Raw genomic sequence first — 16317 nt, forward strand, 5'->3', positions numbered from 1 at the left:
ATTTTGCGCTTTTGAGTTTGAGCTTGTCCAATTTTTAAAACCTTTTTTCTACGCTACTAATGATGTTGCCGTTATCATATGTATTACTAATTACTAATTTGGGTACTTTGAGAGTGCGGAATGCTTGTCTTATTATGGTTTGCTATCGAGGGATGCGACTGTTTGGTGACTTCTACACATGATGCCGCAACTGGATGCGCCTGGATTACTTTTTTTTTTTTTTTTTTTCCCCTCTCTTGTTTTAGGAAAACAAAATTTTAGAGCAATTTCTAGCCTGTGCCAGGTGTGGTTGTTTGGATTTACGAGTTTTTCATTTTTTTCCAAATCTCGGAAGTATCTAACGTGCTAGCAACAGTCACTCGTTAGCTGTTTAGCTATTTTTTTTGGGACACCTAAACTCTTTATAGTTTTTTTGTTTTTTTTTTATTAATGTCATTCCTTGCATTTATAGAAGGGTTTTTCTGGTAGGCATTCCCATTATTTGCTGGTTAAATACATGGGAACGTTTGTTGACGCCAGCGTTGATAACAAGTTTACCGGCGTTTGCGATGTTGGCCATTTTTTTTTCCGGGATCGGAAGTCTCTAGCGTGCTGGCCACAGCCACGGGTTAGCTGTTCAGCTGACTTTTTGGGGAAGCAACTCTTTAGAGTAATTTATTTTTAAAATAGATGTCGTTCCTTGCATTTATAAATGTTTTTTTCCCCAGGAAAACACATTATTTGTTGGAAAAATACATGGGAATGTTTGGTGACATCAACGTTGATAGCAAGTTTACCGTACAACGCTAGCCTCCCACACGCCATAAGGCATGTGTAACCTGTAATCACCAGCTCAGGTACAGATGCTATTAGGACACAACGCTTTACCTAATGCTTTGATATTTTTTTACAAACTTTTTGATTTATATGTTTGGGTGTAGGTTTATCTACAACCTCGAAACCATACATTAACTTGCAAATAATCGGGAGCCCTTCAGTGACACTGTGTGTTTCTTTTTAAATTCGTTTTTTGTCACCAAATAAGTTGTATACTATGCCTTCTGAAATGGAAATGGATGATTCACATGAATGTTACCTCTATATTTGGATCGAACTATGGCTAACAAACTTTTAGTCTAGATTTCCTGTGCGGCTAACAAATGCTGCTTACCCTGCTGGTCGTTTTAGGGCCTGTCAGGACAGACACCGGAATCAAAACAGATCCCACCAACGCGCTTATGTGCTGCTTTAGATCTGACCTGGCCCATTTTACTCAGGGTTACTGAGTCAAGTTTGCTCCTGCTCAGTCACCTTTACCTAAAACCACTAAGATCGCCTCTAGCTTTTTTTTTCAAATTAGCTCGTACCTCAATATAAATTGTTGGCTTTTTTTCCAATTAACTCCTAACTCAGTATACATTGTTGGCTTTTTTAGTGTTGATAAGTTGTTATCTCGTCTCCTCAGCCTGAACTTTAATTACGCAAGTCAGTGAGTGGAGTGCATTAGCTCCAGTCCGAACCTATAAGCAACACTTCCTTATTACTGTTTAACGCCTTGGTTGCCTTCCAAAAAACTACAGTCCAGAGCAGTTTAGACTGTTTTACTTCTGAATTGCTTATTTACCGCTTGCAATCCTTAATTGACGTTGAAGTGCCCCTTCTAACATTGGCTATTTTTTTAATTATCTTCGGAATTTGTGTTTGATTTTTTAAATTGTATTCCTTGTTCGCCTATCAGCGTCGATGCTATAGATATTAGCAGAGAACAGCACCTTGATGTAGTACGTGACTTGATTTTTTGGTGGTCATTTCAATATTGATGCCCTAGAGGTTTTGTACTTCTGTCGGAAACCAAGGGCCAGCTGACAGTTTGTAATGACAAGGCTAGTAACTATTTGCTTTGCATATAGAAGCTGTTTTTCCCTAGACACTTGATTTTATTAAAGAGTTAACCATAATCTTGGAAGACTTAGATTTGGTTATGATGTCCTATGTTTTCTTTGCTGACCGTTTATGTGACATGTAATGATGTGTTGACCTTAACTACATAATTGTTGCTTAATTCACTTCTGTGGGTTTGCAGAGTCTCATGGGAATGTTATAGAGACACGAGTCACAACAGTATGAAATTGGTGCTCCAAAGGTCAGTATGATAATGACCATGTTGGCTTATTTCTCGAAGGAAAAAATACTCCAAGTCTACTTGTACTGATGTGCTGCGTTTAAATTTAACATGATGTGTAATCATGTCATTCTCGTGTCATATTTATGTTTGGTAAGGGAACCATATTAGTTTTCGCTATACTTTTTGGGTAAGTTTACTCTTGTTTTCTGGGTTTTTTCTTATTTCCATTATCTATTTTATTCTTCTTGTTGTTGTTGGTTAGTTTACTCATCGTTTCCTGATTTTTTCCTTTTTCTCGTTGTTTATTAGTTTGTACCCCCCACCCCCTTTTTATATCAGATTAGATTATTAACCTCTTCCTCTTTCTCATTTTGGCATTTTGGTCAGTTGATTAGAGCCATGGAGATGCTCTTGGGCCCGGAATACCTTCCAACTTCTGATTCAATTCTAAAAGGTAAAGGTAAGCGATTTGCCTATCAATTTAGTCCCATTACCATTTGCCCCTCTTTTTCTTGCTACCGAACTGAGTATTTGCAGGTCTGGTTTCCTTTAATGATCTTTCACATTTGTCCAAATGATTTTTTTCACTATATTAGGTGTTTGTTTTTTGTTCTCCGTTGGCCTGCTACTTATAAGCATGTGTTTGTTTGCTAAATTGTGCAGCTTATCGCAGCAATTGAGACTGGTGATTCGACCTAAGTGGTTCCCTTTCAGCTCCAATTCAACAAACCAGAGCCTTCTCGGGTATCTCATCTTACCTTATTTTTTGTTCATTAGTTTGTGAGACAGTCTCATCCTATTTCCATTTTAAGGTTCAATAATTTAGCAGCTTTTTTAGTTTTGATTTGATCATCAATAATCTTGTTTTGATCTATCTTAAGTTGATTTTTTGGTAATTCCCTTTGTTGTTTACTATGCCCTTCAGATTCGGGATTTGCTGGAATGCCTTTTAGTGCTTTTGAGAGGTTAGTGAATCAGAACGATGTTTGTTGCTAAATTTGTTGATTGTTTAATTTACGGTTTTTTTCTCCTGAGGAATCCCGTTGCTTTCGGTGTTAGTTCTATTTTCTTGGGATTTATGGGTCAACAAATGTGAAATTCTTGGAGCGGTCTTAATGGTTTGTTGTTCTACTTGTCTTCTGATTAGTGTTGTCGTCTTTGTGTGTAAATATCTACAGGTTTTGGCTCTCATTTAATTAGTTAGCGATGCTCTTAAATTTCCTAAGTTCCTAAGAGGTGAGCGATTTAACATGCTATTTATTGTTGTCCTAAAGTAATTTTGTTGTTGGCTATTCTTATGTCTGGTTAAAAGGGGCGAGTTGTTTGTATTCCTGATGAGATCGTAATGGGTTATTCGTACATTTGAGTTTTGGTTACCATTTAATTAGGGGGGAATTTCCCTATAACTCCTAAGAGGAGAGCGATTTACCAACCTATTTATTGTTGTTTTCCAGGACGATTCATGTGATGTGCTGAGGCTTGAGTTGTTGGTATTATACTGGCACTGAGGTCGCTGCTGCTAGGTATGGCAGCTTAGGGGATTGGGATTGGAATTGAAATTGCTTTCTGCTTATACGTGAACTTGTGTTTTAATAAGCTTAGTGTTGTTGTCCTTCCTGGTCAGCTTTCATATTTATGTTGTTTTAATTGCGATAGCAGGTCCTGGGAGTGGAGAAGCTGAAGGAAGGTAGCTCATCACCGGATGATGGTTTGGGCACGGGACAAACCGCCAGCTATTAGTTTTTCTGTTGAATGGGTCCTCTTCAAGTATGGTCTATTTTTTTACTCTTTCCCATTTATTTAATCCGCTCCAACTGTGTTTGGGCTGATTTTATTGTCGTTTGTTTTTAATTGCGATAGCAGGTTCTGGTGGGTGGAGAAGTCGAATGACGGGACCGGCCTATATTGTTTGTTCCTCGAACTAATAATTTCCTGTTTGTCCCTATATTCCCTGCTCTGATACCTAATTTTCTTGGTCTTTCCTTGGTGCTGGGTTGTCCCTATATTCCCTGTTCCAGATCTTGACCTGTATTTTCTCATTAATGATCGGTTTCCGTTGTCCGGATTTTACAGGTTAGGAGCTTCAATTTCCGGCTGTCTACCATGTCTGACTGTTTATTTTTTCCATTTAATGTTGGATTAGATCATATCTCAATGAGGGAATTGAATCCGCTTGAGTGATTACGGGGAATTGAAACGAGGTAATTTGATCTGTTTGTTGGTCTTGTGCACACTTGATGGTATTGTTGTAGATGTTGATGCAAATGTTTAGTATACCAACATACTTAGCATTGTTTTCAGGCTAGAATTACTGTACTGTCTGCAATATTATGCTACATATTGGCTTGAAATGCTTTCTGATACACTGCACAAGGGGTGTATGATTGTATGAATGGTGTTGAACACATTTTTTTTATTGAACCAACAGTTTGAGGAATATGTTTGGTCGGGTTTTTAAAATTTTTTGAGCAATCCATTATGCACTGATTTTTACAAGTAGGATATGCCATACTTTCTAATATACCACATTTTGTACTTGTTTATATAATTTAAGGACTAAGAGCCTGCTTGGATTTACAAACATTCACAACACTCACAGTGTATGTTTTTCCTTTTTGTTTGAATGCTGCAGGCAGTGGTGAGTCTTCTCATCCTCGTACCTTCAGACAGGTTCCAACATCTTATGGCGTGATCTTCATCAAGTCAACATCTCATTGTGAACTGTTTTGCCAGAAAGAAGCAGAAGAAGAGGAAGAAGAAGAGGTAGACAAGGTAGAATCTGAGGAAGCCTAAAATAATGGTGACACTACTACAAAAACGATTATAGACATCACTTAATAGACAACAGAGATTTCAAAAAACCGATGTTTAAACTACACACATCAGCGTTTTGAAAAAAACTATGTCCATATAATTTGATATGCATCGGTTTTTTTTAAAAAACTCAGGTCTATTAATCTCACCTTTAATACACATGGGGTGTTTAAATATCAGATGTCTTTTAAATTCACCTAGGTTTAAAAATACACTCCCACCTTACGCAGTCAAGACTCAATAGCCCTCATAAACATCATCTCACAGGAAGTCAATTGAATGGTTTGTTGTATTGTCTGATTTGTTTGCTATTTCCATTGCCGTTTTCTTCTTTTGTTATGGCGATATCTTGTGTATATGCGATCACGGGTCATGGGATTGTTGTTGATGAGGAGCCTGAGGGGAATATGTGCTGAATTTCTCGAATATTGAAGATGCTTGTTTTGTTTTTTGACTGTTTCAGGTTTTGTGGAGGGAAATTGGTTGTACTGTGTGATTCTGCTTAGGTGTATCGTTGTCGTATTGTTCGCGGGGCATTATGAACAGGGTAAAAATCCAATGCTGTGATGGTGATATACGATTAATTTACTTCTAATTCCCTCTTTCTTTTACGCATACCGACTCATATCGAGTCGATTTCGGGTGTTTTTCCTTGCGTTTTGTGCCCAATGCCCGTACTTGTTACTTTGTGCATCCTTTTGCAGGAAACGGCCCAAGTATGGAGGAATTGGGGCAAGAAAGGCACCCCATTGCCTTTACATGAAGAAGAGGTGAAGAAATGAAGAAGGGTGTGTTTTGCCGGCAGACCGGCAGCCGGTCTAGCCACCGGCAAAACACATCCCCAGGAATTACTTTGGAATTTGAAGAAAAGCTGAAGAGAGTGCTTTTCGGCAGGTGCAGAACCGCCCACCGGTAAAGCACAAAGAATTGGAATTTATAGAAGAATTGGAGGAAAAAACAAGCTTGGCCTCGCCGGGTAGAAGCACCAGCAATGGCCAACCGGCATTTCACACCTCAAGAGAATAGAAGAAGTCCTGAAGAGTGTGTTTTGCCGGCAGGCCGGCAACCGGCCCACCGGCAAAACACGAATGCCAGATGTTTTAATTCTTTGCACGGTTTTGCCGGCAGAGCACCGCCGCGGTGCACCTAAGCAAAACGCAGCAAAGACGAGATTTTGGGCTTTTCCTTCCTTTCTTCCTCTTTTCTTCCTAATCTTGTAAAAGCCTATAAATACCCCCTCCTTAAACCCTTTGACACACAACCCTAGATCTGAGAATATTTCCCCTTCAAGTTTAAAACTTTGCTAATCCTTTGCTAATCATTCCTTAATTAAACTAGTAATTCAATCAATTTGTGATTGAATTTGGGTTGTAAGAAGAAGATTGAAAGTTTATACTTATTTATTCTATCATTATTCCTTTCTTGCTAGTTGATTGGTATTATTTCTTTCCTTATTTTCATTTGTTTACATTTTGTTCTTCCTTCAAGTTTATTTGATTGTTTATGTTAAAATTGTTGATTGTTGTTTGTTTGTTGTTGTTAATTTCATCTTTGTTCATCTTTTCATTGTTCCTTTTTGCTTTGATTCTCTCTCTTTTGTTCATCCTTGGATAGTTGTCCCCAAAGACTTAATCTTTGGGTTGATTTGGTTAAAGATTGTGTCTTTTGGATTAGTTAACCTTGTTATTAGATAAAATCTCTTTCTCTCTTGATTATTGTTGGATTTGTGCATGATTAGTAGTGAGATTCATCTTCCCACCATGTTTGTGACCAAAGTTTCCATCTTTATTGTTTATTTTGCAATTAGGACCATGATTAGTGAGTAGTCTCCTTCTAGGACTCGGTTTGACCCGATATGGGTAATTTCACTAATTAATTGTCACTAAGGCTAATTTGTGGGGAAAATTGGTTAGGGTAGTCTTGGGGAATTTTCATGCTTAAGGGTTGGTTTCCGGGTAGTGTCGACTTTTGACCCTTGTCCACCAACGGAAGTTGGTTAGGTCTTTAGTCGGGTATTTTGGGACCAACCCTTGTCACCAACTAAGGTTGAGACCGGAAGGGAGAACCGAGGGAGGGTGCCTCTAGGCTAGTGTTTGAAATCGACCTCCGGAAGGGGGAGTGGGATGACCCGGAATTTGATGAGGGCTTAATGACCTTGACCATTCACTTGACCTCCTTGGGAAAATGCATGTTCTTGGGGTTGTCGGGTTTTGAGTTAGGGATACCGACTTTCGAACCCGGGAGGGGGGGTTAGTCGGAGTAGCTAGTGTCCTAGTGCGAGACCGGAAGGGAGGTTCTAGGCGAATTAGAGTCATCTCCCCCTTACCTTTCTACCCCTTTTGATTAGCCGAGACGATTAGTATGTGGAATTACTCATGTTTATGGTCGGACCGAGTTCTAGTCTTTCTCTTTATTTGATTTACCCCTTATCTTTAGTTTGTTCTTACCTTATCTAGTTGTTTGTCTTTAAATTCGATAGTTTAGCGCTAGTTTGTTACTACCTACCTTGTTATTTATCGACTTAGCTAAACCGGTGAATTAGAACGATTAGTACTCCACCTACTCCTTGTGGGATCGACCCTTTTAAGTGTACAACGATAAAATCGTGCACTTGCGAGGTTTAACTTGAGACCATCAAGTTTTTGGCGCCGTTGCCGGGGAGTACGGCTTGATATTAATCGTTTTTGTTCGTGTTTAGACTAAGTCCTTTGTTACTAATCTTTTCTTTCAAGTGCTTAGGTCTTTTGCATGAGTAGGCGACGAAGACGAGGTCAACCGATATATCAACTTGACCGCGAAATTGAAGCCACGGCAAGAAGACTTAATTCATTAAGAAGAAGGGGTTTACTTGATATTCCACCGATTGAAGAAGTTAATCACCAAGAGGCTACCGAAGTAGTGTTTGAAAATCCTTTTGGGGTTTTAGAAGAAGAACCTAACACCATGGGTGATCCGGTTCCGATAAGAGAGACTATGGCTCCTAAGCACATAGTCAATCCAAGCATCCAAAGGCCGAGAATTCAAGCTAATAACTTTGAGATTAAAAATGCCTTGCTCAACCTTGTTCAAGACAACCAATTTGGAGGAGGTCCCTTGGAGAACCCAAATGATCATCTAAATGATTTCCTTGAAAATTGTGATATGTACAAATCAAATGGGGTTTCCGATGACGCGGTTCGCCTTAGGTTGTTCCCCCGTTCTCTTAGGGGTTCGGCCAAGGATTGGTTGAAGAATTGTGACCCGGATTCCTTCAAGACATGGGATGAGTTGGCATCGGCATTTTTGAACAAGTATTTCCCACCCTCAAGAACGGCGAAAGTGAAGAGTGAACTACAAAGCTTTACTCAAGAAGACGATGAGACCTTATATGAGGCATGGGAACGGTATAAGAAGCTCCAACGGTTGTGCCCTCACCATGGCATCTCCGAGGCCGAGCTAGTTAACAATTTCTACAAAGGGTTGACTCAAGACCTAAGGCTTTCATTGGATGCGGGATCCGGGAAAGGTGCCTTAGACATTTTGGGGCATAAAGCGGCAAAGGAACTAATTGAGGAGATGGCCTCAAGAACTATGGAATGGGGAAGCGATAGGCAAATGAGGAAAGGCAAGAGCAAGGAATCTAATTCGGTTTTGAATGTGGAAGTCAAGGGAATGCTAGATGAACTCACCCAACAAGTTGCTTTGCTAAATTCAAAACCTAAGGGCTCCGACATGAGGCAAGTCTTGTCATGCGAGTTGTGTGGTGAACAAGGGCACACTCCCATTGGTTGTCCCTTGATTGCACCCCTAGGTGAGGAATGCTATGAGCAAGTAAATGGGATTTGGGAGTCCACAAGTGCAAGACAAGGGTTCAACAATAATAACAACAACCAATTTGTCAATGGAAAAAGAACTCACCCTTTCTTGTCTTATGCTTCACAAAACATTCAAAATCCAACCACTTCCCAACCTCAACAACAACCGAGGTTCAATCAAAACTCTCAATTCCAAAGGCAAATTCCACCCGGTTTCCAAGGGAAACAATTCATCACCCAAAACCAACAACCATTTGGGGGTTTCAAGGGGCAAAATTTCAATCAACAACAAACCCAAAATTTCCAACCACAAAACCAAAACTTCCAAACCCCTCAAAAACCATCTTGGGAACAAGCTTTTGAACAATTGGTCATTGCAAATCAAAAATCCGACTCAAAGCTTGATAACCACATTGCCTCACAAAGTCGGGTGAATGATGAAATACGGGCATCACAAAAGGCTACGGAAACTCATGTGGCCCAAATTTCTCAACAATTGAGTCAATTGGCTCAAAATCCGGGGAAGTTTCCGGGGAATACGGTTAACCCAAGGGAGATGAATGCGGTGTTTTTGAGGAGTGGTAAGCAATTGGAGGAGGTTGAGAAATCTCCTAATTGGAAGAGGAAGAGGGTGTCAAGTGAAGTGGTGAAAGAGCACCCGGTTGAAGTTGTGCAAGAAGATGAGATTATGGTGGAGAAGTCTAAGGAGGTGGAGATGGTTGACCCTCCAAAGCAAGATGAGCCTATTGCAACTAAGGCCAAAGAATGTACTCCACCACCAAGGGAGTATGTAGCACCGGTACCCTTTCCACAAAGGCTTGCAAAGCCTAGAATTGAGAAGAAGTATGAGAAGTTTGTGGAGATCTTGAAGGGAATGAATGTCACGATTCCTTTCCTTGACATGATTACCGAAATTCCATCTTATGGCAAGTTTCTTAAGGAACTTGTCACTTTGAAGAAGAAGAATGGAGAGGTGCAAACCATCAACCTCTCTAAGGAATGTAGTGCTATACTCACTCACACCAACAAGCTTCCTAACAAGCTAGAAGATCCGGGGAGTTTCTCTATCCCTTGTTCTATCCAAGGGGTGGCGATTAAAAGAGCTTTGTGTGATTTGGGGGCTAGTGTGAGCCTCATGCCACTTTCTATATTCAAGAGGCTTGATTTGGGAGACTTGAAACCTACTAGAGTTTCACTTCAACTCGCCGATCGGTCGGTCAAATTTCCCATTGGTGTGATTGAAGATGTACCCTTGGTAGTTGGGAAGCTTGTCATACCTTGTGATTTCTTTGTTATGGATATGCCCGAGGATCACAATGTGCCAATTATTTTGGGGCGACCTTGTCTTGCCACCGGGGGAGCTATGATCGACGTAAAGAGTGGGAAACTATCTTTGCAAGTGGGTGAGGATAGGGTGGAATTTGAACTCCACAAGTCCATGGAAGCTCCTTCTCTAGGTGACACTTGTTGCATTGTTGACATTCTTGAGAATCCTATGGAGGAACATGACCCGAAAGCTTCCTCCATGGATCCTTTGGAGACTTGTCTTGTTAGTGGGTATGAGGTCGATGACAAAGATATTGAGACTCTTGCATATGTGTGGATGTTGGATTCGGCTCCTATTCATGAACAAGCTCACAAATTTGAAGTTTTGGAAGTCGGTAAGAAGGAGGAGAGTTCCACGCCTCCTCCTATGGTTGAACTTAAACCTCTTCCTTCTTCTTTGAAGTATGAATTTCTAGGAGATAATTCCACTTTTCCCGTCATCATCAATAGTGCACTTGATGACACCCAAACCTCAAAACTCATTTCTTTGCTCAAAAGGTTCAAGGGTGTCCTTGGGTACACTATTGGTGACCTCAAGGGGATTAGTCCCTCTTTGTGTACTCATAAAATTCTTCTTGAAAATGAGGATGCATCCTCAATTGAGCCACAAAGAAGGCTTAATCCCATCATGAAAGAGGTTGTAAGGAAAGAAGTCCTTAAGCTACTTGACGCGGGCATTATCTATCCTATTTCGGATAGTAGGTGGGTAAGCCCGGTTCATGTAGTTCCCAAAAAAGGAGGCATGACGGTAGTGCGAAATGACAAGAATGAATTGATTCCTACAAGGACGGTAACCGGGTGGAGAATGTGCGTGGACTATAGGAAGTTGAACAAGTCCACCCGGAAGGATCACTTTCCTTTACCGTTCATGGATCAAATGCTAGAAAGATTAGCTCAACACAACTATTTTTGCTTCTTGGATGGCTATTCGGGATTTTTCCAAATCCCCATCCATCCAAGCGACCAAGAAAAGACCACCTTTACTTGTCCCTTTGGCACCTATGCATATAGGAGGATGCCATTCGGACTATGTAATGCTCCGTCTACTTTTCAAAGAGCTATGATGTCAATTTTCTCCGATTTCATTGAACAAGAAATGGAAGTTTTCATGGATGATTTCTCGGTTGTTGGGAAAAGTTTTGAAAGTTGTTTAATGAATTTGGAGAAAGTTTTGAGCAAGTGTCAAGAGTCTAACCTTGTGCTTAATTGGGAGAAGTGCCATTTCATGGTACAAGAAGGTGTTGTGTTAGGACACATAGTGTCCAATCGTGGGATAGAAGTAGATAAGGCTAAGATCGAAGTCATTGCTAGTCTCCCACCCCCCACCAATGTCAAGGGGGTGAGAAGTTTCCTTGGACATGCGGGCTTTTACCGCCGCTTCATCAAGGACTTCTCTAAGATTGCGAGACCCTTGACCGAGTTGCTAGCCAAAGATACTCCTTTTGTGTTCTCTAACCGTTGTCTTGATGCTTTCAATAGGTTAAAGGAAGCTTTGACAAGTGCTCCTATTATACAACCTCCGGATTGGAGCTTGCCGTTTGAGTTGATGTGTGATGCGAGCGATCATGCCTTGGGCGCGGTATTAGGCCAAAGGAAGGATGGAAAGGTGCATGCAATTCACTATGCGAGCAAAACTCTAGATGATGCTCAAACAAATTACTCAACAACGGAAAAGGAGCTCTTAGCCGTGGTTTTTGCAATGGAAAAGTTCCGGACCTATTTAGTGGGAGCTAAGGTTATAGTGTTCACCGATCATGTTGCCTTGAGACACTTGCTCATCAAGAAGGAGTCCAAGCCTCGATTAATTAGGTGGATACTTCTTCTCCAAGAGTTTGACATGGAGATTAGGGATAAGAAAGGAGTTGAAAATGTGGTGGCCGATCATTTATCCCGGCTCATCAACCTCAATGTTGACAATGGGCTCCCTATCAATGATTACTTGCCCGATGACCACTTGTTGTCCCTAAGCTTGGGAGAAGCACCGTGGTATGCGGATATTGTCAATTATTTGGTCTCCGGGATAATACCACATGACTATGACTATCACAAAAAGAAGAAGTTCTTTCATGATGTGAAGCACTATTATTGGGATGACCCATGTTTGTATAAGTCTTGTGCCGATGGTATGATAAGAAGGTGTGTTCCAAGAGAGGAAGCTACCTCCATAATGAGCCATTGCCATGACTTACCTTGTGGTGGCCATGCAAGTTCAAAGAAAACGGCCGCTAAAGTACTTCAATGCGGTTTCTTTTGGCCCTCTCTATTCCGTGACGTTGCCTTTTATGTTAAAGGATGTGACAAATGTCAAAGGAGTGGAAATATCACAAGGAAACATGAAATGCCGATGAATTTCATGCTTGAGGTTGAGCTCTTTGATGTGTGGGGGATAGATTATCAAGGTCCCTTCCCATCATCGTTCGGAAATGAGTACATACTTGTGGCGGTCGACTATGTAAGCAAATGGGTTGAGGCGATCCCAACCAAGACTTGTGATGCTAAGGAAGTAATCAAGCTACTTCAAAAGATCATTTTTCCAAGGTTTGGGGTCCCGAGAGTCCTCATTAGCGATCGTGGTACTCATTTCGGAGAGAGAGCATTGGAAGCTTTGTTGAAAAAGTATGGAGTGCAACAAAGGAAGAGTCTTGCCTACCATCCTCAAGCTAATGGGCAAGCCGAGATTTCCAACCGTGAGTTGAAGACTATACTTGAGAGAACCGTGAACAAGTCAAGAAAAGATTGGTCCTTGAAAATTGATGATGCTTTGTGGGCTTACCGGACGGCCTTCAAAACACCGATCGGCACCTCACCATTCCGATTGGTATATGGCAAGGCTTGTCATTTGCCGGTTGAACTTGAACACAAGGCGTATTGGGCCATCAAGCATCTCAATTATGACTTGAAAACGGCCGGTGAGAAGAGACTTCTTGACTTGAATGAATTGGAAGAATTTAGGCTAGAAGCCTATGAGAATGCTAAGTTGTACAAGGAAAGGACGAAAAGATTCCATGACAAGTGCATCATTAGAAGAGAGTTCAAGGAGGGTGAGTTGGTTCTTCTATATGATACCCGTTTGAAGTTCTTTTCCGGAAAATTGAGGTCGAAGTGGACCGGACCCTTCACCGTTGTCCGATCTTTCCCTCATGGAGCGGTTGAAATAAGCCAAGGAGACCGAACTTTTAAAGTAAACGGCCAAAGATTAAAGCATTATCACGTTGGCAATCCCGTCCAAAAGGAAATGAAGATCCTTGAAACCTTTCTAGTGAGTTAAGATTCTTTTCCGTCCTCATCATGAAAAATTGTTGGCTTGTTTACTTGGTCGAGCCTACGACATAAAACAAGGGCGCTTTATGGGAGGCAACCCATATGATTTGTATATAGCATGCATCTTTGATTTGTTGTGAGAGATTTGGAGTCGTACTTTGTCTTTTTGGAATAGTGACGGAGGTCACTTATGAAGAACACAAGCATTATTTTCGTTGACCCGAAATCCCGACATCATGCGTCGGAGTAGTTGCGGAAAACAAGGACCCCTTGGTCAATGAAAAAGCTCAAAGTTGAGTTGAAGAAAAATTGAGCAAAAATGAAGAACACAACGAAAAATAGCTGAGTGTTGTGTTTTGCCGGTGGACCGGCAGCCGGTTGGTCCACCGGCAGCGAGGCCAAACAAAATTTTGAAAAATTGAAGTAAGGGTGTGTTTTGCCGGTAGGCCGGCAGCCGGCTCACCGGCATAGCACACCTGTCAAGATGAAAAAGAAGAAGAATTGATGATTGAGAGTGTGTTTTGCCGGTAGGCCGGCAGCCGGCTCACCGGCATAACACACCTGCTGACTTGGAAAACTTTGAAAATTGGTGAAGAGGAGTGTTTTGCCGGCAGGCCGGCAACCGGCCCACCGGTAAAACACTCATGTATTGAAGCTGGGAAGTTGAAATTTGACTAGGAGTGTGTTTTGCCGGTAGGCCGGCAGCCGGCTCACCGGCAGAACACACCTGGCATTAGGAAAAATTATTTGAGGAGAGCGTTTTGCCGGTGGACCGGCAGCCGGTTGGTCCACCGGCAGCGAGGTCAAAAATTTTGAAGAAGAAATTCGAAAAATTGAAAATAGGGGAGTGCGTTTTACCGGCAGACCGGCTGCCGGTTCGCCAACCGGCAAAACGCACACGCAGACCAAATAATAAACCACGAAACCCCCTTCTTCCCAATTCATTTCATCATTTCTCCTTCATCTTTCCTCCTAATTTTTCCCCCTTTCTAACCCTAACTCCATTAAAACTCAATCAAACTCCCTCAAACCTTCACCAATCTCCTCCAATCATCAAAATGGCCGGAAGAAGAACAAGAGCCGACATAGCAAGGGACCAAGCGGCATTGATTGCTCAAGCGGCGACCGATACTTACCCCGATCCGGACTTTCCTACAGTCGAGTTTGCTACACCAACTCAAAAGGGTAAGTTCATTCTCTTCAAAAATCGCCCCCTCACCCCTACTAAGTTTCTTCATCATCCGTCTTTGTCTACCCTTGGGATTGCTAGGGAGACGGAGGCTTTGTTTACGGGGTGTGGTATGAGGGGCATATTTACCATGCATGAGTATACTTACCCTCGGATCACATGGGAATTTTTGAGTAGTCTTAAGATTTCCAAACACCGGCAAACCGGGATGGTGGCTACCCTTAACTTTAGACTCATGAACCGGGAGCACAACATCACTTTGGGTCGGTTGGCTCAAATTTTTGGGCTGGAAAATGCGGCGGAGCATACCCCGCCCGCTGATTTTCACTATTCCCGTGTTTGGAAAGCGATTTCGGGCATTGATGATCAACCCGGCGTGAAAAGGCCCGCGATAAGTTGCCATAATCCCGTCATTCGGGTGTGGCATAGATGTATGGGGTGCACCGTTCTTGCGGTGGATGAGCCATGGGTGTTTAGGACCCACGAGCTTGAAATTTTGGGGTCCTACTTGTTCACTAAACCCACCCCCTTCCGAATTAATGTGGCTCACTACCTAGCCCTCAACCTATCCAAGATTGCAAGTTCTCCGGGGCATAGAACCCCGATACATGTGGGTGGCATGATCACCCGAATTGCCCGTAACATGGACCGTCCGATTGACCTTTCCACGATGAATTGGATACCCGGGGACACTTACTTGTCAAAGCACTACTTGACCACAAAACTTGAGTGGCTCAAAGAGAACCCCAATGACGGCCTTGAATATTGGCGAATCAATCACAAGAACTCCATCCGGCTTCCAAATGTTACCGCGGTCAAAATTGAGAAGGACAAGGAGTTCTATCTCCTTGATATTGAACAAGACCCTCCCACCGACCAACCTCCCCCTAATCCTACTCGAGTTTATTCACGAGACCGCCGAGTGGTCACTCCTTCCACCCTCCAATATCAAATGCCACAAACTCATCAACCTCCTCCGTGGCAATTTCAACAAGGTGAGTCGTCCTCCTCGACCCCTCCTCCCTTGCCACCTTCCCTCACCGAGTGGATGGAGAGGATGGACATTGCCACGGCCAAGGCCGCTAGTGAGAGGGACGTTATGGGAAGGAAGTTGGACCGGATATATTATGATCAAGCCACCGGTACGTACCCGGTCTACGACGACTTTTGTAGACGGGACTACGTGCCCTTTGATGCCCCTCACCCCTCCTATTTTACATGGCCCGACGGGAACTATCCCACGGACGGGAGTATGGTTCACGGAGGTCTAAACCTCCAACCGGACTACTTTACCGGCCCTATTTTTCCCCCTCAACCCGAGCGTGGCCCGGAAGGGCACGACGCCCAATGGTTCGGGGTCCGGCCTTATTTTGCTAGTGATGCGGGTGCGTCGGCATCGGGTGGTGGTTTCACGGGAGGTGATGGCGGTGTGATGAATATGAGTGGAGACTTCACGGGAGGTCTCATGGGTACCGGCGGTGGTGGAGGTAACTTCACCTTCAACCAAGAGGATTTAGTTCAAGGCTCCGACTTTAATACCGGAGATAACAATGATGAAGATGATGATGATGAGATGGGGTCTTAGTCCCCGAGTTGATGGTTTTTATCCTCCCTTTTCAATCCAAATGACAAGTACGATCTCTCCCTTTTATCCAAATTTCTCATTCATGTTTAAATTTTTCGCATGCATTTAGTTGATAATTCATTTAGTTGCATCATATAGGATTGCATTAGATTTCAATTTTGTAATATATTGTCACATGTAGTAATTGCATTCACTTAGCATAACTTGCATTGTCATTTAAATTTTGCATATAGAATAGAGCATG

The 16317-nt window shown here is 42.3% G+C and overlaps 1 protein-coding gene, 1 long non-coding RNA gene and 1 other non-coding gene across 5 annotated transcripts; 2 read left to right on the forward strand and 1 right to left on the reverse strand.

Moving 5' to 3' along the window:
* Nucleotides 1-1983: 1983 nt before the first annotated feature.
* On the forward strand, nt 1984-5489 carry LOC141637999 (uncharacterized). 3 transcript variants are annotated; one of them, XR_012541969.1, is made up of 8 exons: nt 1984-2122; nt 2492-2564; nt 2768-2848; nt 3030-3069; nt 3559-3627; nt 3761-4305; nt 4737-4876; nt 5382-5489. It is a non-coding gene; the product is annotated as an uncharacterized LOC141637999 (long non-coding RNA). The 3 variants fall into 3 exon arrangements; XR_012541967.1 differs by having other exon boundaries at nt 1989-2122; nt 3764-4305; XR_012541968.1 differs by having other exon boundaries at nt 1990-2122; nt 3764-4305; nt 4737-4867; nt 5382-5483.
* A 2372-nt stretch (nt 5490-7861) lies between these two features.
* Nucleotides 7862-13306, forward strand: LOC141638009 (uncharacterized). The gene is made up of 3 exons (XM_074447465.1): nt 7862-8634; nt 9139-10845; nt 11050-13306. Exons 1-3 carry the CDS (start codon nt 7862-7864, stop codon nt 13304-13306), a joined length of 4737 nt encoding a protein of 1578 aa, XP_074303566.1.
* Nucleotides 8234-8340, reverse strand: LOC141638030 (small nucleolar RNA R71). Its single transcript, XR_012541976.1, has one exon. It is a non-coding gene; the product is annotated as a small nucleolar RNA R71 (small nucleolar RNA).
* Nucleotides 13307-16317: the final 3011 nt, after the last annotated feature.

Source organism: Silene latifolia, unplaced genomic scaffold (genome assembly GCF_048544455.1).
Source record: "Silene latifolia isolate original U9 population unplaced genomic scaffold, ASM4854445v1 scaffold_160, whole genome shotgun sequence".
In the NCBI taxonomy this organism is placed as follows: Eukaryota; Viridiplantae; Streptophyta; class Magnoliopsida; order Caryophyllales; family Caryophyllaceae; genus Silene; species Silene latifolia.